The 23,064-nt window shown below is 45.7% G+C and overlaps 1 protein-coding gene across 3 annotated transcripts in view; it reads left to right on the top strand.

The window, feature by feature from the left end:
- TELO2 (telomere maintenance 2) overlaps window positions 1-23,064 on the top strand; it is a 105,218-nt gene that overhangs the window by 40,836 nt on the left and 41,318 nt on the right. For all 3 annotated transcript variants that reach the window (XM_063934669.1, XM_063934670.1, XM_063934668.1), the window contains 10 exons: window positions 1,520-1,868; window positions 3,173-3,453; window positions 3,980-4,048; window positions 4,245-4,392; window positions 6,419-6,521; window positions 6,631-6,699; window positions 15,309-15,450; window positions 15,545-15,681; window positions 16,172-16,269; window positions 16,370-16,459. In XM_063934669.1, coding sequence (XP_063790739.1) covers window positions 1,520-1,868; window positions 3,173-3,453; window positions 3,980-4,048; window positions 4,245-4,392; window positions 6,419-6,521; window positions 6,631-6,699; window positions 15,309-15,450; window positions 15,545-15,681; window positions 16,172-16,269; window positions 16,370-16,459 — 1,486 coding nt within the window. The remainder of the gene's footprint in view (window positions 1-1,519; window positions 1,869-3,172; window positions 3,454-3,979; window positions 4,049-4,244; window positions 4,393-6,418; window positions 6,522-6,630; window positions 6,700-15,308; window positions 15,451-15,544; window positions 15,682-16,171; window positions 16,270-16,369; window positions 16,460-23,064) is intronic.

Genomic DNA, 23,064 nt, shown 5'->3' with positions numbered 1-23,064 from the left:
CCATACTACACCTGCTGCCTAGGATGTTACTGTTAGGGGTCCTGGAACTTAGGGCCTACTGAAGAATTGTGTTTGCAGTATTTGAAGACTCTGTGAACATTGTTTGGCTGTTAAGAACTAACCTGTCATGTGAATTCACTAAATTGCCTGTAAACTGCCTGTGGTGAGAATAAAACTAGATTTACTCCGGTCTAAGTGATACTTGTCACAGCATACAAATACTATATAATGGATATATTTTCTAATTAGCATTAAGCACCTGAAATTGTGTGTTCCACACTCTTTTTATCCAGAATGGTAAAAGGTTAAGTCTCCCATATCTAGAAATCTGAAATTTTTTGAGCACGGCAGAGATAGTGACAACTTTGCCTCTGATTGTTCAGTTTACACAAACTTTATTTCATGCACAAAATTATTAAACATACTGTATAAAATTACCTTCAGGCTGTGTGTCTAAGGTGTATATGACACACAAATGCATTCTGTGTTTAGACTTTGGTCACATCTCTAAGATATCTCATTATGGTATGCATCTATTCCAAACTACGGAAAACTCTGAAAGCAAGAATGCTTCTGGTCCCAAGCATTTAGGATATGGGAGACACATCCTGTACTGCACCGATCGTGACTCTCTGTCCTTTGCTGCTAAATGTATATTACCATTTAATATAGATTTGAAGGGCAAAGTATTGAAATTCTAAGTCTAAAGGGCCCTACACTTTTAGTGATATTGAAGGACAATATGAGTGATATCGTTAAAAAATGAACGACAAATTGTTCATAGCGTAACCATGTCCCCTCAGTCGTTCATCGTTGGTCGATCATCGTTTATTCATGCAGGCAAATTTGGACGATATCGATGTAATGTCATATCGTCCAAAACGGCCATAAAAATCATTGTGTGGATGTAAAAAATCGTTGAAGAACATTCAGCCAACGATAATATCGTTGGTCATCAAAATCGGCCAAATCGCCAAGTGTGTAGGGTCCTTTAGATTATGTTTTACCATTGGCATGTATTGAATGAAATCTACTCAAAGCAACTGATCTTTGCCTTTAATAAGGAAATACCAGTAAGCACATGTAGAAGTATGAATTACATTACTTTTAATACCTTTGAGAGTTTTGTTCAAAAATGACTGCATGTTTCTTTTTCTTTCTTTTTTTGCTTTATAATTTGATTAGGTGGTGCAGTTCTATTGAAGTTTTTATGGCATTCTTTACCCTTTGGAAAGTCTGTCGGTTGGTATTTGTTACTAGTTGGCGCCGCGGATGGCTGCCTCGGTGCTGCTCTGCCAAGCAGCCTTAGTTTTTAGTCTTAAATGTATAATATGTCTACTGTACACTTGCATATGTGCAGTATGAACTCATATGTGTAATGTTTGTAATGTATGCTACATTTTTTTTCCTCCATGTTGCTGCTTGGCGATGCATTGTACCACAAAGAATTCCTAGTGTACGTGAGTACACCTGGCCAATAAAGCTGATTCTGATTCTCACTATCTCTTTCACTTTGTAGGATTAGCGAGTTCCTCTATGATGGATCAGGAGATTTTGTCTGTGCGCTCTGCGGTCCAAAATATTTTTACTGACTTATCTAAGATCCATGATGGCGACACATTAGTGAAAGAACTGACGAGTGTGAAATGTTACCTTGGAAAAGGCGAAAACCCTGCATCTGCTCAGGAGATTGCTGAATTTAATAGAACACATTACACCCCATTCCTCAGGTTTTTGGTGGTTCAAATGGGTCCACAATGGTTTGACCTCCTGACACCCGAACGTTTGGAGATATGGGACAGTTTCTTCTTGGAAGGTCCAGCAGACCAGGCTTTCTTAGTGCTAATGGACAGCTTGGGAACAACAGGGTGAGTGTGGAACATACATTTGATAGTTTTCCCTAATTTGTGTCCTCTCCTCAGGCTCCAGGGCCTCCCTCATGTTCCGTCCCCTGGCCAGCTCATGTGGCTCCTTCTGGGTCTGATTGTGTGCCAACAAAAAGCTATATAGCAATGAAATAAGCAACTTCGAAGAGTATTGTAAAAGGCAGAATGTTTCTAAGGGGGCATTGGACTCTACAGCAGGCTAGCCTGAAGAAAGTGTGTAGTTGTTGTATGTTGGAGATATGGGATGCAGTTAAGTTGCCGATGGTCGGTATTCCAGTGGTCAGAATACTGACGTGGAATTGCGACCGCTGACAATGCCACCAGCCGAAATCCCAGCTAACGGGCTATGCCCACTCTGTGGATGTCCTCTACACTCATAGAGTGGGAATAGAACCTGTGGTGATCGCGGCGAGCCACCGATCCCGCAAGGGGACTCTTTGCACTTGCCCCGCTGCCGGCATACTGTCGGCCGGAATGCCATTGTCGGTATACTGACGGCCGGCATCCCGGCCGCAGGTATATCGTACTGAACCCAGAGATATTGATAGGAATTCTGGGAGGGAATTTCAAAGCTTTCTCGAAGTTCTAAAAAATGCAGGAAACCTGGACATGGGGCATGACCTCAGAGAAACTCAATATTGGGCCTGAACCAAGGAGCAAAACTTTTAGGGCTAATTCCTTATGGTTCCATTTCTGGAGCAGGTTTTTTTTTTTTTTTTTCAACCAATGTAAAAAATAGTCTTTAGTAAATGTGTTATTTAGACCCTCTAACACAGCATCAATTTTGATTGATTTACATCAGTTTAAAACAGAACAAAAATGAATCTTTAGTAAATTACCCCTTAGTCCTATGTGGAAAGTGTGAATTTGGTGGTAGGGGGAACAAGGATGGATGGAGGCCTGTTGCTGGGGTGAAACCAACAAAAAGGTCCACCCATACTCAAAGGTGGCGTCTACATGGGCTAGGGCCGCCTGGCAGGATGGGCAGCTAAATAGTATTTTTGAAAATGTTGTAATCCCAAACTGTCATCTATAGCATGCTTACATAAATACAGAGAGGGACCCTCAGTCTCCTACTGAACTAAATAAATGTGCCAGAGGTTCTGAAGGAAAAGGGATGGAACACAGACAAGTAAGCTTTGGGGAAAAAATAAATATAGGGTGGCTGCATTCTTATGGATGTAGGTTCAAGAAAATTATGTTCCCGTTGTGAGTAAATGGCAGCAGGAGGGCTACGGCTATGTATTTCCCTTAGCATACTGCAGTGACTATTGCTCTTATTGTAGGCCCTGTATCCGCCAAGATCGCTGTGTCCATGTGCTGGAGAAGTTCCTACAGCGCGGGGCCCTAGCTGAGGTTATCTGGGAGGTTTGTCAGCAGCAGCTGGAGGTTACCCCAACACCCATCTTGCATGATGCCATCTTGGCAAAGATCTGCAGTTTGCCAGACCACCTGGCTAACTGTCTCCAACAACACAATAAATCGGTCTTCTATCCCAAAAACTATTACCCTCGTGTGGGAAATGCCATACTGAGTGTGCTACTGATGGTATCTGTCTCTCTGAGAGGTAGGTGTAGCCAGTATTTTGTTTTTTTACCATAACAAGCATTTGTACACCGTCAGCAGAATCCTAGTTACAGAATACTAGCAGAGAACTACTATAGTAATTCTTCAAAAATGTACTTCACATCTGACTGGATCTGGATTAATGGATCGACAAATGTTATGGTCGACAGTGGTTAAGGTCGACAGGATGAAAAGGTGTGACATGACAATGGCCGCCACAAAAAACTTGGTTTTTGGGCCATATCTTGTATATTTCATATTATATGACCACCATCATTACAGTCTACCCTCACGGGCTCGCTTTCCACAGGTTACTATTCCCAATAAATGTCCACTTGGATAGTAAATCAAGCAAATGTTGGAAAAACATGTGAAAACCCCCCCCAAAAAATTCCGCCCATCATAAATATTAAAATGAAAGAATTCTTTTTGCATCTACTATCTTATATAGAGACCATTCCCGTCCCATAAACATAGATGTGTACTCCTAATACTGTATATCTCTCATTATCCCTCCTCTCTCCTAGATGGGAAGGGCTGTTCCATCTCTTTCGTATCCCAGCTCCTGGGAAAAGTCTGTATGCAGGGCCGGCAGAGTAAGTATTTGTTCGCTACACCTGAGAATAGTGCCGACTCACATCAACAGCTGAATGGCAGTAAAATATAACCCCATCCCAGGGGAATGGCTTTCTTTGATTGGCAGATTTACAAGAATGCTCTTGTTACCTGCTATGAAAGTCTGCCCTCTGCTGGAAGTGCCGTATGTCAACATCTACTTACATTTACTTACAGAGGAGCTGTTTACTCTCTTGCTGCCACGCCTGAGCTCACTCATCCAATCCGATTGCATCTGGCAAAGGATCTGTTGGAGATTGGTAGAGTCTGTTCCTGACCGGTGGATGGAGCCTGTGGTAACTGGACTGGTGCATTTGGCACCTGGGTAAATTGCATCTGTTCTACCTTGACATCTGTCTGAGCCACTGTCACGCACACTTGCCAGTTTTTACGGTACTCTGCGTCTTTCCTTAAACGATAGGGCAGATTGAAAGTTGCACAGCGATCAGCCGCAATTACCCTGGCACTGCGCGCACAAAATGAAATGCAGGCATTCGCCCACATGCAGAGTTGTACACGTCTCTATTGCTGCACCTCCCCAATTCATGCGCTTGCCAAAATAGACCTCATCCCTCCCAGTGTGTACGTGCACCAGCTCTGTATCCGGTACAGGACATCATCTGCAAGCAGGTGGATCTCTGTATACACATACCCAACATAGCCCATAGTACTATCTACATGCCAGTGCCACATTACCACCCAGTTACACACATTCAGTTGCATGTAGAGAGGCAAAGAGATGCGAATGACCCCTGAATCACCCGCAGAGGCGCATGCTCCGCAGATGCATGCTCTCAGGTTCTGACCACGTGCAGTGCCAAAACCCGCTAGGTCTGTCCGCAAAACAGGCTTGTGCATTGGCCCCTGTGCCGACAGTGTATTATTGGGTTTCAACTATATGAAATGGCTAAAAAACTATATATATTTATCAATCTATATCCATGTGCATCTCTATCTGTCCAATCTTCACTTTGCCCTATTGCAGTGGTTCCCAATCTCTGTCATCAAGGAGCACCAGCAGTCTAGGTTTAGTACATGACTCAATTTGATGAAAGCATTTGTGCTGAGACATGGATACCTTTAAAACCTGGACTTTTAGTGCTCCTTGAAGACCGAGTTTAGGAACCACTGCTCTGTTGATACCAGATACAGATAAACAGACCGATGTCTGATAGAATCTCCTGATGTTCCCTCTTGCGGTGATTGTGACTCTTGCACAGAAAGCAATTTTTAAGACGTGGGCTCCTCCTCCCAGCCTAGATTGATGTGTTGGGTACGCTGTACATGGATAGGAGACCTGATTGACCAGATGTAGATTCTACCAACAATGGGCCTGTATATATAATCTCCTGATCAGGTGCTAAGTCCAGTATTATGACAACCTCAGGTTGCTCTCACAGTTGTGATAAAGTTTGTAGCTTGTAACATCTTTGGTCTCATGGGACACTAAAACACCTCCATCCCTGTAGTTCGACTTGTTCCTTCAGCACCCCTATCTCTGTTGAATATCACCATTCTCTGTATTCCCTCCGGTCTTCTAGATTATGGTTTTCTCATCTAATTGGATGCCCCCCAGTGATGCTCTAAAACAGGGGTTCTCAACTCCAGTCTGCTAGTGCCACCAACAGGTCATGATTTGTGGATCTCATTTGCAGACAGAAATCCTCAAATCTTGATCTGTTGAGAACCCCTGGCCTTAACTGTTTTGTTTGTTTAATTGTATCTGTGCATCACACCGGATGTTAATCTTTATTAATTCCATGTCAGTATTGCTTCCGATGTGTGGACAGCTGCTACCAAAATACTGTCTGCACATGCGTGATCAGATGTCATACATGATTCTCGCAAACTAGAATCAACTGAATACTAGGTAGCCTCTTGGGACCTCTAATAAAGAAAGGACCTGTTACAGAAAATATGTGAAAACTAGCGTTTCTGCTTTAGTAACAGGCCTTTAAGTGAGGATGAATAGGCCCCAATGTCTAATTATGTCCTTTTCCCCTTGAGAACCATACAGCCAGGTATGACAGGTGCATTCATCACATTGTTTCTGAGAAAACCAGGGGAGAACATAACATCATATCCTTGTTAACGCACAAAGCTGCGGTTAATCTATTACATAGAGTGCATGGCTTATTTATTACACTTCCAATATCTCTAATAGTACACTACAGATGTGTCTCTTCCTCTGCATTAGTTCTCCCATCTTATCATATACCCCAGTCTTGGATTCCCATCCTAAGCGTCACTGCTGGCCTGTTGTCTGCAGATCCCCAGCCTGACATTGCACAGCGCTGTGTAGTGCAGTGCCAAGTGCCAGTCCCTCTTATACAGGCCTCTGTCATTCTCAGGTCCGCTGCTCTCTCCCAGTTACTAGGGGATCTGGTTTTGAAGAATAAAAAGACCAAGTTCCTACTCACCCAGAAGCTGCTGTTTCTGCAGTACAATCTCAAGGTAACTTTCAGCCTTTCTCTTATTATACTGCTATTATATATAGATTTGATACATTGTGATGGGAACTATGAAAATTAAATGACTGGTAGTTTCTCTTTCTCTCCTACAGAAAGAGGTGCTGCTGAGCATTCTGGGGTATTTGTCTCTGGATTCCAGTCGCCGGCCCTTATTGATTAAGGTGAATACAACGTATGGTTGTATGAGGATCAGTCATATCTGAATGCACCGTTGTGTTCCTGATGCTGGGAAGCATGCCTCATTTCCAGCTTTGGGATCTGCTGAGGCTTAGAGAATGTAATGTATGGGTGTGTATGAGGATCAGACATATCTGAATGCACTGTTGTGTTACTGATGCTGGGAAGCATGCCTCATTTCCAGCCTTGGGATCTGCTGAGGCTTAAAGAATGTAATGTATGGGTGTATGAGGATCAGTCATATCTGAATGCATCGTTGTGTTACTGATGCTGGGAAGCATGCCTCATTTCCAGCCTTGGTGTCTGCTGGGGCTTAGAGAATGTAATGTATGGGTGTATGAGGATCAGACATATCTGAATGCACTGTTGTGTTACTGATGCTGGGAAGCATGCCTCATTTCCAGCCTTGGAATCTGCTGGGGCTTAGAGAATGTAACGTACATTAATAGCAAGAGATTAAAGAAGGAGAGTATAGGCCCTTTAAAAGACAAGTTGGGAGTCTTAAGCAAAAATGATAATGACACAGCGGACACACTAAATTAGTTTTTTTCAACAGTATTTACTAGAGAGGACCCAATTCAGGGACCAACACATAATCTCAATAATGAGAATATCCCACTGATAGGTACTTATTTAAACGAGGAAGTAGTCTGTGACCGATTAAACATTTAAAGATTAATAAGTCACCAGGTCCCGATGGTATTCACCCAAGGGTTCTAATGGAGCTTCACTCTGAACTTGCAAAACCGCTATTTTTGATCTTTAAGGATTCAGTAATATCAGGTATGGTTCCCAAAGACTGGCGTATAGTGGAAGTAGTGCCTATATTCAAAAAGGGAAGTAAAGCTGAACCAGGTAATTATAGACCAGTTAGTCTTACATCTATAGTGGGGAAAGTATTGGAAGGTATTCTAAGAGATAGTATTCAGAAGTTCCTTGAAGTCAATAAGGTCATTAAAAGGAATCAACATGGGGTTATGAAGGACAGATCCTGTCAAACCAATTTACTTGGCTTTTATGAAACAGTAAGCGCAAACCTAGATCAGGGTAAAGAGGTGGATGTAATCTTTTTAGATTTTGCCAAAGCATTCGACACTGTACCACACATGATACTTATCTACAAGCTACAAGAATCAGGGCTAGGAAGCACAATATGCACTTGGGTCAAAAACTGGTTAGATAATAGGGAGCAGCGCGTTGTGGTTAATGGATCTTTTTCAACTTGGACTGAAGTGCTAAGTTATGTGCCGCAAGGCTCAGTATTAGGACTGCTATTGTTCAATGTTTTCATTAACGACCTAACAGAAGGTCTAGAGAGCATGGTGTCAATTTTTGCAGATGATACCAAATTGTGTAAAGTTATAAATGCGGAGGGGGATGCTGAGTCGCTTCAGAACGACTTAGTTAAATTAGAAGCTTGGGCAGCGAAATGGAGAATGCGCTTCAATACAAACAAGTGTAAGGTAATGCACTGTGGTAACAAGAACAAAAATAACACCTACCTACTAAATGGGGTAAAATTAGGGGATTCTGAACTGGAAAAGGACTTAGGTGTCCTCATAGCAAACTAAGCAGTAGTACCCAAAGTAGGACTGCAGCAAAGAAGGCTAATAAGATATTAGCATGCATAAAACGGGGAATTGATGCTAGGGACGAGAGTATTATACTCCCGTTATATAAATCACTTGTGAGGCCACACCTTGAATACTGTGTACAATTCTGGGCACCTTACTACAAAAAGGATATCCTGGAGCTAGAAAAGGTTCAAAGGCGGGCGACCAAACTAATTAAGGGTATGGAGACGCTGGAATACGAGGAAAGGCTTGCAAGACTAGGCATGTTTACACTGGAAAAGAGGAGATTAAGAGGGGACATGATCAACATTTACAAATATATAAGGGGACATTATACAGATCTTGCGCAGGACCTGTTTTTGGTTAGATCAACACAGAGAACTCGTGGACACTCGCTCAGGTTAGAGGAGAGGAGATTCCGCACAATACGGCGTAAAGGCTTTTTTACGGTAAGGACGATACGTGTTTGGAATTCCCTGCCTGAGGGAGTTGTAATGGCCGACTCAGTCAACACCTTTAAGAATGGGTTAGATAAATTCCTAATGGATAAAGGATATCCAGGGTTACGGGGCATAGTCACGCACTATGGTTATTATAAAAAAGAGGGGTAAAACGTAACGGCAGTCATCAACTTCAGTCAAAATTTTCTACAAAATAATCGTGCATAGGAGACCACAAATAGGTTGAACTCGATGGACAATTGTCTTTTTTCAACCTTAGAAACTATGTTACTATGTATGGGTGTATGAGCCTCAGTCATATCTGAATGCACTGTTGTGTTATTGATGCTGGGAAGCATGCCTCCAGGGCCGGTGTAAGGTTATTTGGCACCCTAGGCAAAACTTAAGACTACCTCCCCCCCTCCTTATTCACGTTACGCTACAATGTTACGTCACACAGTAGTGCCCCTTATTCACGTTACATCACAGTAGTGCCCCTTATTCACGTTACAACCGAGCCCATTTACATTAAACCACACAGTCCATTCACATCATGCCACCCAGTAGTACTCCTTATACACATTATGCCACACAGTTCTAGTGCACCTTATAACACAATATGTCAACAGTAATGCCCCCTATACATTATGCCACACAGTAATACCCCTTATACATTTAGCCACACAGTAATGCCACTTACACATTATGACACACACAGTATTGCCCCTTACAACATTATGCCACACATTAGTAATTCCCCTTACACATGATGACACATTGCCTCGCGGACGGCTCCAGATTTAAAATGACGGTGTTGTTGTCTCTGACATGGCTCTGTGCACTTGCCAGTGCACCACCTGTAAACAGTTGGCACAGAAAACAAAAATGTGTGCCTGTACTGGAGCAAAAATGCTAATTTTATATATATATATATATATATATATATATATATATATATATATATATATATATATATATGCACAAAGAAATGAGGCGGCACTCGGAGTCTGGTGAAAATAGTGAATGTTGTATTAACAAACGAGTTGACGTTTCGGGGACGTGCTCCCCTTCCTCAGAACAATCTAAATAGTGTGACATGTGTACAATAAATACCCTACTTACCTCGTGGACCTCACCCACCAGCGTGCATCCTCGACACGTTGCCCGCGGCTCCGGTCTGACGCTTCCAGCATCCGGCGGCGGGGCGGACGTGACGCGACGGGACCCAGCCTGGTGACCATGGCAACGCTGCGCCTGACCGCCCGCTATACTCCTGCTGTCCCATCAGCTGCCCACAGCCGGGCGGATGTGACATCATGGAGCCCGGCTCGGTTGCCAGGGAGACACTGTAACAAAACACATAAACAATAATTCATATACAGTGCCCATACAATCATCAAATGCACAATACGTGTTATACTCAAAGAGATAAAATCGTAATATTAAAAACAAACCCTGTTAAACTCATTGATTATTGAATATGCTATAATATAAAAACAAACTAAAGTTCAGCATGTAAACAACATAAACACAAGCATCCATTTAGATTGTTCTGAGGAAGGGGAGCACGTCCCCGAAACGTCAACTTGTTTGTTAATACAACATTCACTATTTTCACCAGACTCCGAGTGCCGCCTCATTTCTTTGTGCTTTGGTATTGTGGGGTAGCCCCCCGGGAGGAAGGCACAGGAGCAAGGTATTTGTTTGCCATTTTTGGAGTGCCGGAGTTTCTATGTGGGATATATATATATATATATATATATATATATTATATATACACAACCTTTTTATAATACAGTAATTCCATTTCATGAAAAGTGACTGCCTATTATGTTTCTTTCATTAGTTATAGTTGCAAATGGTAGTTACACGTGTGTGTGTGTGTGTGTGTGTGTGTGTGTGTGTGTGTGTGTGTGTGTTATATATATATATATATATATATATATATATATATATATATTGATTTTGTGTCATTTTTCCCCTTTCCTATTTCTAGATTTTTTTTAAAACAATTATTTTATTTATTTATATATATACTTTATAGGGGGTGGGGGTGATTAACAGAAAATATATAAGGGTGTCCACAAAAGGATACTATATATATATATATATATATATATATATATATATATATATATATATATATATAAATTATATCTATATATGCTCAAGTTCACATACGTTTTTTGCTGACTGTGGCTGGGACTTTCATTGAGGTGCGGTTCCATGGCAGCACTGCGTTGTTCCTCTCTGTACACTGAGCAATGAGCATGCAGGGTCAGGAGGTGGAGCCGGCCAGGGTCAGTCAAAATACAAGGGAGGGAGCCTAAAGCAGGTGGGCGGCCAGCAGGTGGTGGCAAACGGCGTCGGCGGAAGGAGCATGAAAGACTGGGGACATCGATCGGTTCTCCCTGCCTGCGGCTGCAGGGGGAGGAGGGAGAGGACGATGCTGCCTACCCGGACTTTAGGACACAGCAGCATCGCGCAGCTGTTTCTGCTTGTTGCCGGGGTCCGCCAGCAGAGGGGGCGCGGCAGATGCAGTTCACCCTGGCTGGGGTTGAGGGTGACTGATAGCGATGGCTGCGGCCGGCTAGACGCGCACTGCGGCCGCTACTAGCCAGCCCAGCACAATATGATTTTTAGGTAAAACTAATTCAGGAGGAGCGTGCCGCCCTCCAATGGCTGGCGCCCATAGGCAGCTGCCTAAAGCTGCCTAGTGGAAGCGCCGGCCCTGCATGCCTCATTTCCAGCCATGGTGTCTGCTGGGGCTTAGAGAATGTAACGTATGGGTGTATGAGCCTCGCGTCATATCTGAATGCACCGTTGTGTTACTGATGCTGGGAAGCATGCCTCATTTCCAGCCTTGGTGTCTGCTGGGGCTTAGAGAATGTAACATATGGGTGTATGAGGATCAGTCATATCTGAATGCACCGATGTGTTACTGATGCTGGGAAGTATGCCTCATTTCCAGTCTTGGGATCTGCTGGGGCTTAAACATATTTGGAGTGATCCCAGTATTGTGTCTGCCTATCTGTATAGTCTTCTAACCAAGCCTGTACTCCTTGCCATTACATTACCCAGATTCTTAGTTTATCTGTCTCCATCGACCATCTATAAATGGCCTGTAGAGCAGGTGTTTGACCAAGTGAGCCCTCCCTAATCTAGTGGATTTTGGCAAAAGTTCAGAACCCTTTTTTTTTTTTTAAAGTGAACAAGGGGCTTTTAAAATAATTAATAATTGCAACTAAAATAATATAGAGTTTTAACATGCCCCCTATCTCTTGTCTAAAGTGACGGGAGATAGAGGTGTGATATTCAAATGGCCCCCGTTATCGCCCCTATCACGCCCAATACAGTAAGGTTTAGGCACGCAAAGCACCTAAATCCGACTAAACTAATGGGCGCGATCGTGAAAAGACCTGTTTGGGCGCCCAAACGGGTCTCTTTATGCTCATTTCAGCGCGCTACCTCCGGGGGCAGCGAGCTGAAATTAACATAACGCGCTCATCCACAGCGACATTAGAATAGCTGCGGGCGGGCGGGAGCAGGGGGGAACATTTGAATCCTGCCCCATATGTTGTAACCATTTGAACCTAACTCTGATCATGACAGCCAGTGCTTCTGACTTAGAAGAACTGGCTGACGTAGTGACATCTTACATCCGCTTTTGTGAGGACCTGTGTGTGCCAATTTAACAACAACAAGCCGTGGTTCATTGCTCAGTTGAAGAAGCTTCTTCGGGCCAAGGAGCAGGCCTTCAGCAGTGGGGATAAGGACCGGTATAAATTGGGCAGAAACTCCCTGACCCGTGAAATTATGCTGGCATAAAAGCAGTTTTCTAACAAGCTGAAGGTGGGCTTGGGAGAGGTAGAAGACTTGTTTAAAAGGGTCAAACATTGGAAAGCGTCTGGCCCGGATGGTGTGTCGCCATCTGCCCTGAAGATCTTTGCTGTTCAGCTTTTTACCATGATCTTCAATTCCTCACTGGAGATGTGCAAGGTTCCCTCCTGCTTTAAACACTCAATAATTGTTCTGGTTCCCAACAACTCAACTGTAAAAGATATGAACGATTATAGGCCAATTGCATTAACATCGGTGGCCATGAAAGTGTTTGAGCGGTTGGTGCTGACTCATCTGAAAGAGGCGACTAACTCTCACCTGGATCCTTTGCAGTTCGTATACCGTGCGATTAGGAGTGTCGAGGATGCAGTTAACTTGGGGTTGCATTATATCTTACAGCACTTGGAACGACCAGGCACCTATACGAGGGTTTTATTTGTTGACTTTAGCTCAGCATTTAATACAATCGTCCCCTGTGTCTTGCAATCCAAACTTCTCTCCTTGGGGGTTCCTGTATCAACATTCTCCTGGATTGTAGATTTCTTGACAGCGAGGACACAGGTGGTGAAAGCAGGGAAGACTTCATCCAGTGTGCATTCGACCAGTACAGGGGCCCCTCAACCCTCAAGGATGTGTTCTCTCCCCCCCCTGCTCTTTTCCCTATGACTGTACTATGGCTGAGCAATCTGTAAAAATTATAACATTTGCAGATGACACCACCATCATCGGTTTAATCAAAGACGGGGATGAGGCTGCTTATAGATGTGAGGTGAACTGGATAACACAGTGGTGCGGCAGGAACAACCTCGACCTAAATCCTCTTAAAACGGTTGAGATGCTGGTAGATTTTAGAAAGAAACCTGCTGCACCCACTTGTGATAGCCGATAGCGTGGTGTCATGGGTTGACTCCTTCAAATTCCTGGGGTCCACAATTTCCCATGACCTTAAATAAGGGCCGAACATTGGCTCCATTGTCAAGAAGGTGCAACAGCGGTTGTTCTTTCTGAGCAACTCTGGAAATTCAATATTTCACAGAAACTGCTGATTATCTTCTATACAGACATTGGGGAGTCTGTTTTATGCTCTTCAATCACAGTCTGGTATGGAGCTGCCAATGAGTGTGACAGATGGAGGCTACAGAGGGTTGTGAGGACCGCAGAAAAGATCGTTAGTGCTGTTCTCCCCTCTATTCAGGACCTCTACCTGTCCAGAGTCCAGAAGTGTGCAGGGAAAATCAAACAGACAAGCTGCACCCTGGTCACGTCCTGTTTGAAACACTTCCATCATGCAGGCGTTATAGGTCCATTCTTTCCAAGTTGACCAGAACTAAAAAAAGCTTCTTTCTGTTGGGTGTAGTACGGTATGCCGGCGCTCGGGCTCCCGGCGACCAGCATTCCCGGTGCCGGGAGCCCGACTGCCGGCATACCGACAGTGTGGCGAGCGCTAAGGAGCCCCTTGCAGGCTCGCTGCGCTCGCCACGCTGCGCTCGCCACGCTGCGAGCTCGGTGGCGCGCTACGCGCGCCACACTATTTTATGCTCTCTCCAAGGGGGTCGTGGACCCCCACGAGGGAGAATAGCTGTCGGTATGCCGGGTGTCGGGATTCCGGCGCCGGTAAAATGTGCGCCGGGATCTTGACATTCGGCATACTGAAGACCACCCCTTTCTGTTAGCTATCCACTTACTAAATTATGCCTAACAAGTCTGGCACAACGAACTGCTAGGTAATTCTAAACAGTGTTTTATAAACAATGGGGTATATTTACTAAGGTCCCGATTTTGACCGAGATGCCGTTTTTTCTTCAAAGTGTCATCTCGGTCATTTACTAAACTCAAATCTCGGCAGTGATGAGGGCATTCGTATTTTTTTTGAAGTCCAACAAAAAAAATACGAATGAATACACCATCGGTCAAAACGCGGCTGTTTAAGTATGAATCTCGGTCATTTACAAGTGCAAAGCAACAAAAAAAAAAAACACTGCCGTGAAAAAATACAACCCGGTGCTGGTTTTAAAAATACGGGGGACCCCTACTCTTTTTGTCCCCCGTATTTTTGGAACCAGGACCAGGCGCAGAGCCCGATGCTGGTTGCTTAAATATGGGGGAACCCCTGTCCATTTTTTTCCCATATTTCTGCAACCAGGATCGGCTCAAAGAGCCCGAGGCTGGTTTGCCTTAGGAGGGGGGACCCCACGCAATTTTTTTTTAACATTTAAACTTTATTTATTTTTTTAACAAAGTGCACAATGAAGCCCAGCGCGGATCTCTCAGATCCGTCCGAGATTCATTGTATTAAAGTCGGCAGTGTTTTACAAGTCACTCACGTAAAATACAGCCAAAAAAAACGAATGACATCGACATCGGAAAACCCGAAAATGCAGAATACGGCAGCTTAGTAAATTAGTCGTAATAAATTCAAAAAGTTGCAGTTTTACACTTTCGATGTCATTCGTGATTATTCTCCCACCAAATCGGGAGAATCACGAATGTTAGTAAATATACCCCAATGTATGTAATGTGGGTATGTATGTTATGCTATGTACTATGTAATGTTCGTATTTGGCGAAGCATTGTAAACCGCAAACAATTCCTAGTATATGTGAGTATACATGGCCAATAAAGTCGATTCTGATTCTGATAGGCTTGTTACACATTGCGCCAGACTTGTCTTGGCTTTATCAGTAGCAGAAACTTGGGATCAGTCTGCAGACCATTGATTGTTGTGTATTGTTTCGGCAGGTCCTGCGAGACCTCCTGGAAGTCTGGTCATCAGGCAGTGTAGTGAAACACTCTCCTTATTCCCAGCTGCTACATGTTAGTAGATCCATTTTTATCTGCCTGAGTCTTCTGAACAAAAAAGAACTTGAGAGCTGCAAGCAGGGTAAGATGATAAACTGCGGCAGTGTCTCTTATAACAGTGCTTATCTGCTATCTCTCCCTGCTATCTCCTCTGTCCCCTGCACATTCTTCCACAGAGTTACTCTTCGCGCTAACCTCTGGGACCCGCTTCTATCTGGACAGTTCTCTCCCTCCAGTCAGATGCTTGGGGATGGTAGTCTCTGAATGTTTGAGCCGTCAAGTGGATTCTGAGGGTCCCAGTCTCTCGTTCCAGGTAAGTTTCCTCGTTATACAGACCATAAGGGACAACTGTCCCACTGGGGATGTGTTATTGCCTACATGTAGGGGATGTAAACTTCATACCAGCCACAAATGTGCTTGTCATGGTTTTTGCTTGCAACACAAAGATGTTATTTTGCTTTGCAGTAATAATACATTTTCAAAGTACTGTAAGTTTGTTTAAAGAAATCTCCCCACAAGTGTGGTATGATGGGAACAAGTCTCCATCATCACCAATCGCCAGCTCAGGCAGTATGCTGAAACAGCCGAGGGTGCTGTGACTTTGTGTGATCTTCTGAATGTAGAAATGGTTCCCCAGACCTTTAGATGGTGCCCATTTCGATGACTCTTGGAGTGACCAGTTGTAGCATTTGGGGTATCATTAGGGCAGTTCATGAGCCAGGTTATTATAGCATTGGCAGGACGGTGTGAGTGGGTAACCAGTATTAGGAATACATGAACTGTATATAAATGACATCTTACAGTATGAAGAAGATGCAGAAATCAGAGACCTGAAGTCACTGCTGTCTCCTCCGTGCATTTGCCCGGACTCTACAGAGGACAAGACGGTTCCAGCTCAGAAGTAAGTAGAGAGCATATGTGGTATGAGCACAGCCCTGCTGGCATTGCTGTTTACATCTTCTTACCAGTGTGGTAAGTTCCAAATTTTCTTTAATTCTCAGCTCCTTGTCCAAAGTCCAGTCTGCCACGAATGAAGGGAAACCTGAGGAAGAGCCGAAAATGGACACAGGATCAGAATCCGAACTAGACAGGTGATTATCTCAGAGAGTTCTTATCTGTTTTTAATATATGAGTAGGTCTGTGTATGGAAAGCTGGTGCAGGTACATCTTTAACCCCTATGAGACAGTGATCATCACTGGAGGGTGGATCTCCTTTTACACTATGTAGGCAAAAGTTATTGGACACTGGCAGCAAATAGATCAATGAGATTTTATTGCTATCCGTACTCTGTAGGTCCACCACATACAGTGATTACTGCAGACCTTTCTTGGCAATCTGTCCACAAGTTCCTGGACAACAGCGGACGGAGTGTTTTGCCATTCTGCCTAAAGTACAGTGACCATCTGCGACACTGCAGGAGGTTGAGTCGGTCTAGATCGCACATGTTACTCCAATTTGTTCCAGAGGTTCTCAGTGGGGTGAAGATCTGGACTTTGAGCTGGCCAGTCCATCCAGGTTACCAAACTTTCTGTATACCAGTCCAGCGTCGCCCTGCAAACATGACATTGTGCAGACTACACAGATCTGCTATTAAAATTCTGTTCCTTCTGGCAAGCCATTTTGTTAGCAAATTATGTAATCATTGCCCCTCTACCCATTTTAAACCTTCACTAATGGGATGCGTTCGGCGTCCCGGCGGTCATGTGACAGACGCCGGAATCCCAAAACACCACTCGGGAGACGGACACCGGAATACAGACAGCTGATATTCTGAAGGTAAGTATCGGGGGGTTAGGGCCCGTGGGGGGGTTTAGCGTTAGCCGTAGCTGCCACCCCCTGAGTTTGGATTAGCCCTAGCTACCACTCCCGGAGTGTTAGCCATAGCCGCCACCCCAGGAGGGTCAGGGTAGGGGAGGGTTAAAAAACGTACACCCGTCCGGTGTCGGGATGCCGACGTCAGTCATGTAACCGCCGGTATTACATACTGAACCTTCACAAACTCGTGTCTGCTGTAGCAGCATAACATTTTGCTTGCAAGGGGATGGGGGGTTCAATCATGTTTGTCTACATCAGAGGTTCTCAAACTCGGTCCTCGGGAGCCCACACAGTGCATGTTTTGCAGGTAACCCAGCAGGTGCACAGGTGTATTAATTACTCACTGACACATTTTTCTCTGACGTCCTAGTGGATGCTGGGAACTCCGTAAGGACCAGGGGGAATAGACGGGCTCCGCAGGAGACTGGACACTCTAAAGAAAAGATTAGGTACTATTTGGTGTGCACTGGCTCCTCCCTCTATGCCCCTCCTCCAGACCTCAGTTAGAATCTGTGCCCGGCCAGAGCTGGGTGCTCCTAGTGGGCTCTCCTGAGCTTACTAGTAAAGAAAGTATTTATTAGGTTTTTTATTTTCAGTGAGCTTCTGCTGGCAACAGACTCACTGCTACGTGGGACTGAGGGGAGAGAAGCAAACCTACCTGCTTGCAGCTAGCTTGTGCTTCTTAGGCTACTGGACACCATTAGCTCCAGAGGGTTCGAACACAGACACCTGTCCTCGATCGTCCGTTCCCGGAGCCGCGCCGCCGTCCCCCTTGCAGAGCCAGAAGAACAGAAGCTTGAAGACGGCGAAATCGGCGGCTGAGGACTCCTGTCTTCATTAAGGTAGCGCACAGCACCGCAGCTGTGCGCCATTGCTCCCAGCACACTTACACACTCCGGTCACTGTAGGGTGCAGGGCGCTGGGGGGGCGCCCTGGGCTGCAGTTGAAGTACCTTTGGCATAAAAACATACATATATACAGTCTAGCACTGTATATATGTAAAAAAACCCGCCATTTTTTTTTACATGGAAAGCGGGACAGAAGCCCGCCACTGAGGGGGCGGGGCCTTCTTCCTCAGCACACCAGCGCCATTTTCTCTTCACAGCTCCGCTGGAAGCAGCTCCCCAGGCTCTCCCCTGCAGTATCCAGGTACAAGACGGGTTAAAAAGAGAGGGGGGGCACATAAATTTAGGCGCAAACAATACAAAAAAAGCAGCTATTGGGTAAATCACTTATTAGCAGTGAAAATCCCTGTGTTATATAACGCTGTGGTGTGTGCTGGCATACTCTCTCTCTGTCTCCCCAAAGGACTTTGTGGGGTCCTGTCCTCAGTCTGAGCATTCCCTGTGTGTGTGCGGTGTGTCGGTACGGCTGTGTCGACATGTTTGATGAGGAAGGTTACGTGGAGGCGGAGCAAGGGCAGATAAGTGTGGTATCGCCCCCGTCGGGGCCGACACCTGATTGGATGGATATGTGGAAGGTCTTAAATGACAATGTAAACTCCTTACATAAAAGGTTTGATGACGCTGCAGCCTTGGGACAGCCGGGGTCTCAGCCCGCACCTGCCCAGGCGACTCAGAAACCGTCAGGGGGTCATAAACACCCTCTATCTCAGATGGTTGACACAGATGCCGACACGGAGTCCGACTCCAGTGTCGACGATGATGAGGCACATTTACAGTCTAAAATGACCAAGGCCATCCGATACATGATTATTGCAATGAAAGATATATTACACATTTCTGAGAGTAACCCTTTTAATACCAAGAGGGTTTATATGTTTGGGGAGAAAAAGCAGCCAGTGACTTTTCCCCCATCTGATGAATTAAATGAATTGTGTGAAGAAGCGTGGAGTTCCCCTGATAAGAAATTAGTGATTTCTAAGAGGTTACTGATGGCGTACCCTTTCCCGCCATCGGACAGGTTACGTTGGGAAACATCCCCTAGGGTGGACAAGGCGCTATCCTGAAGTCAGTGTATACACACTCTGGTACTCTACTGAGACCTGCTATTGCTTCAGCCTGGATGTGTAGTGCTGTAGCAGCGTGGACAGATACTCTGTTAGACGACATAGATTCCCTCGACAGAGATACTGTTTTGCTAACCCTGGGCCATATCAAAGACGTCGTCTTATATATGCGAGATGCTCAGAGGGACATTTGCCTGCTGGGCTCTAGAATTAATGCTATGTCCATTTCTGCCTGGAGGGTCTTATGGACTCTGCAATGGACAGGAGATGCTGATTCTAAAAAACACATGGAGGTTTTGCCTTATAAGGGTGAGGAATTGTTTGGGGACGGTCTGTCGGACCTCGTGTCTACAGCGACAGCTGGAAAGTCGACTTTCTTGCCTCAGGTTTCCTCACAGCCTAAGAAAGCACCGTATTATCAAATGCAGTCCTTTCGTTCCCAAAAAGGCAAGAGGGTCAGGGGCACATCCTTTCTTGCCAGAGGCAGGGGTAGAGGTAAGAAGCTGCACCATGCAGCCAGTTCCCAGGAACAAAAGTCCTCCCCTGCTTCCACTAAGTCCACCGCATGACGTTGGGGCTCCACAGGCGGAGCCAGGTGCGGTGGGGGCGCGTCTCCGAAACTTCAGCAGCCAGTGGGTTCGCTCACAGGTGGATCTCTGGGCTATACAAATTGTATCTCAGGGATACAAGCTGGAATTCGAAGCGACTCCCCCCCGCCGTTACCTCAAATCAGCCTTGCCAGCTTCCCCCATGGAAAGGGAGGTAGTGCTGGCGGCAATTCACAAGCTGTACCTCCAGCAAGTGATTGTCAGGGTCCCCCTCCTTCAACAGGGAAGGGGTTACTATTCCACAATGTTTGTGGTACCGAAACCGGACGGTTCGGTGAGACCCATTCTGAATTTAAAGTCCTTGAACACTTATATAAAGAAATTCAAGTTCAAAATGGAATCGCTCAGAGCGGTTATTGCAAGCCTGGAAGAGGGGGATTTTATGGTGTCGCTGGACATCAAAGATGCTTACTTGCATGTCCCCATTTACCCACCTCACCAGGAGTACCTCAGATTTGTGGTTCGGGACTGTCATTACCAATTCCAGACGTTGCCGTTTGGCCTGTCCACGGTACCGAGAATATTTACCAAGGTAATGGCCGAAATGATGATACTCCTTCGGCAGAAGGGAGTTATAATTATCCCGTACTTGGACGATCTCCTCATAAAGGCGAGGTCCAGGGAGCAGTTGTTGATCAGCGTAGCACTCTCTCAGGAGGTGTTACTACGGCACGGCTGGATTCTGAATGTTCCAAAGTCGCAGCTGATTCCTACGACGCGTCTGCTTTTCTTGGGCATGATTCTGGACACAGAACAGAAGAAGGTGTTTCTCCCGGTGGAGAAGGCCCAGGAATTAGCATCTCTGGTCAGGGACCTCCTGAAACCAAAACAGGTATCGGTGCATCACTGCACGCGAGTCCTGGGAAAGATGGTGGCTTCATACGAAGCCATTCCCTTCGGCAGGTTCCATGCGAGGATTTTTCAGTGGGATCTGTTGGACAAGTGGTCCGGATCGCATCTTCAGATGCATCGGCTGATCACCCTGTCCCCGAGGGCCAGGGTGTCTCTTCTGTGGTGGCTGCAGAGTGCTCACCTTCGGCATACAGGTTCGGCATACAGGACTGGATCCTGGTGACCACGGATGCAAGCCTCCGAGGATGGGGGGCAGTCACTCAGGGAAGAAACTTCCAAGGGCTGTGGTCAAGTCTGGAGACTTCTCTACACATAAATATACTGGAATTAAGGGCCATTTACAACGCCCTGAGTCAAGCAGAGCCCCTGCTTCAAAACCGGCCAGTGCTGATTCAGTCAGACAACATCACGGCAGTCGCCCATGTAAACCGCCAGGGCGGCACAAGAAGCAGGATGGCAATGGCGGAAGCCACAAAGATTCTACGATGGGTGGAGAATCACGTGCAAGCACTGTCAGCAGTGTTCATTCCGGGAGTGGACAACTGGGAAGCAGACTTCCTCAGCAGACACGACCTCCACCCGGGAGAGTGGGGACTTCATCAAGAAGTCTTCCGACTGATTGCAAACCGTTGGGAACTGCCACAGGTGGACATGATGGCATCCCGCCTCAACAAAAAGCTAAAAAGATATTGCGCCAGGTCAAGGGACCCTCAGGCGATAGCTGTGGACGCCCTAGTGACACCGTGGGTGTACCAGTCGGTATATGTGTTTCCTCCTCTTCCTCTCATACCAAAAGTACTGAGAATAGTAAGAAAGAGAGGAATAAGAACAATACTCATTGTTCCGGACTGGCTAAGAAGGACTTGGTACCCGGAACTGCAAGAAATGCGCACAGAGGACCCATTGCCTCTGCCTCTCAGACAGGACCTGCTGCAACAAGGGCCCTGTCTGTTCCAAGACTTACCGCGGCTGCGTTTGACGGCATGTCGGTTGAACGCCGGATCCTAGCGGAAAAAGGCATTCCGGATGAAGTTATTCCTACGCTGATAAAGGCTAGGAAAGACGTGACAGCAAAGCATTATCACCGTATATGGCGGAAGTATGTTGCGTGGTGTGATGCCAGGAAGGCCCCTACAGAGGAATTCTAACTGGGTCGTTTCCTGCACTTCCTACAGTCATGGGTGACTATGGGCCTAAAATTGGGGTCCATAAAGGTCCAGATTTCGGCCCTATCCATTTTCTTTCAAAAAGAACTGGCTTCACTGCCTGAGGTTCAGACATTTGTTAAGGGAGTGCTGCATATTCAGGCCCCTTATGTGCCACCAGTGGCACCCTGGGATCTTAACGTTGTGTTGGATTTCCTGAAATCCCACTGGTTTGAGCCACTTAAGACCGTGGAACTAAAGTATCTCACGTGGAAAGTGGTCATGCTGTTGGCCTTAGCATTGGCTAGGCGTGTGTCGGAATTGGCGGCTTTGTCATGTAAAAGCCCATATCTGATCTTCCATATGGACAGGGCAGAATTGAGGACTCGTCCCCAATTTCTCCCAAAGGTGGTGTCATCGTTTCATTTTAACCAACCTATTGTGGTGCCTGCGGCTACTCGGGACTTGGAGGACTCCAAGTTGCTGGACGTAGTCAGGGCTTTGAAAATATATGTTTCCAGAAGGGCTGGAGTCAGGAAGACTGACTCGCTGTTTATCTTGCATGCACCCAACAAGCTGGGTGCTCCTGCTTCAAAGCAAACTATTGCTCGCTGGATCTGTAGCACGATTCAGCAGGCTCATTCTGCGGCTGGATTGCCGCATCCAAAATCGGTGAAGGCCCATTCCACAAGGAAGGTGGGCTCTTCTTGGGCGGCTGCCCGAGGGGTCTCGGCTTTACAGCTTTGCCGAGCGGCTACTTGGTCGGGTTCAAACACATTTGCAAAGTTCTACAAGTTTGATACCCTGGCTGAGGAGGACCTTGTGTTTGCTCATTCGGTGCTGCAGAGTCATCCGCACTCTCCCGCCCGTTTGGGAGCTTTGGTATAATCCCCATGGTCCTTACGGAGTTCCCAGCATCCACTAGGACGTCAGAGAAAATAAGAATTTACTCACCGGTAATTCTATTTCTCGTAGTCCGTAGTGGATGCTGGGCGCCCGTCCCAAGTGCGGACTTTCTGCAATACGTGTATATAGTTATTGCTTAACTAAGGGTTATTGTTATGAGCCATCCGTTGAGTGAGGCTCAGTTGTTGTTCATACTGTTAACTGGGTAAGGTTATCACAAGTTGTACGGTGTGATTGGTGTGGCTGGTATGAGTCTTACCCTGGATTCAAAATTTCCTTTCCTTGTAATGTCAGCTCTTCCGGGCACAGTTTCCCTAACTGAGGTCTGGAGGAGGGGCATAGAGGGAGGAGCCAGTGCACACCAGATAGTACCTAATCTTTTCTTTAGAGTGCCCAGTCT

Source organism: Pseudophryne corroboree, chromosome 7 (assembly GCF_028390025.1).
Source record: "Pseudophryne corroboree isolate aPseCor3 chromosome 7, aPseCor3.hap2, whole genome shotgun sequence".
Lineage (NCBI taxonomy): Eukaryota > Metazoa > Chordata > Amphibia > Anura > Myobatrachidae > Pseudophryne > Pseudophryne corroboree.
Note: the sequence above shows the minus strand (reverse complement) of the source record. Positions and strands in the feature narration are given on the sequence as shown.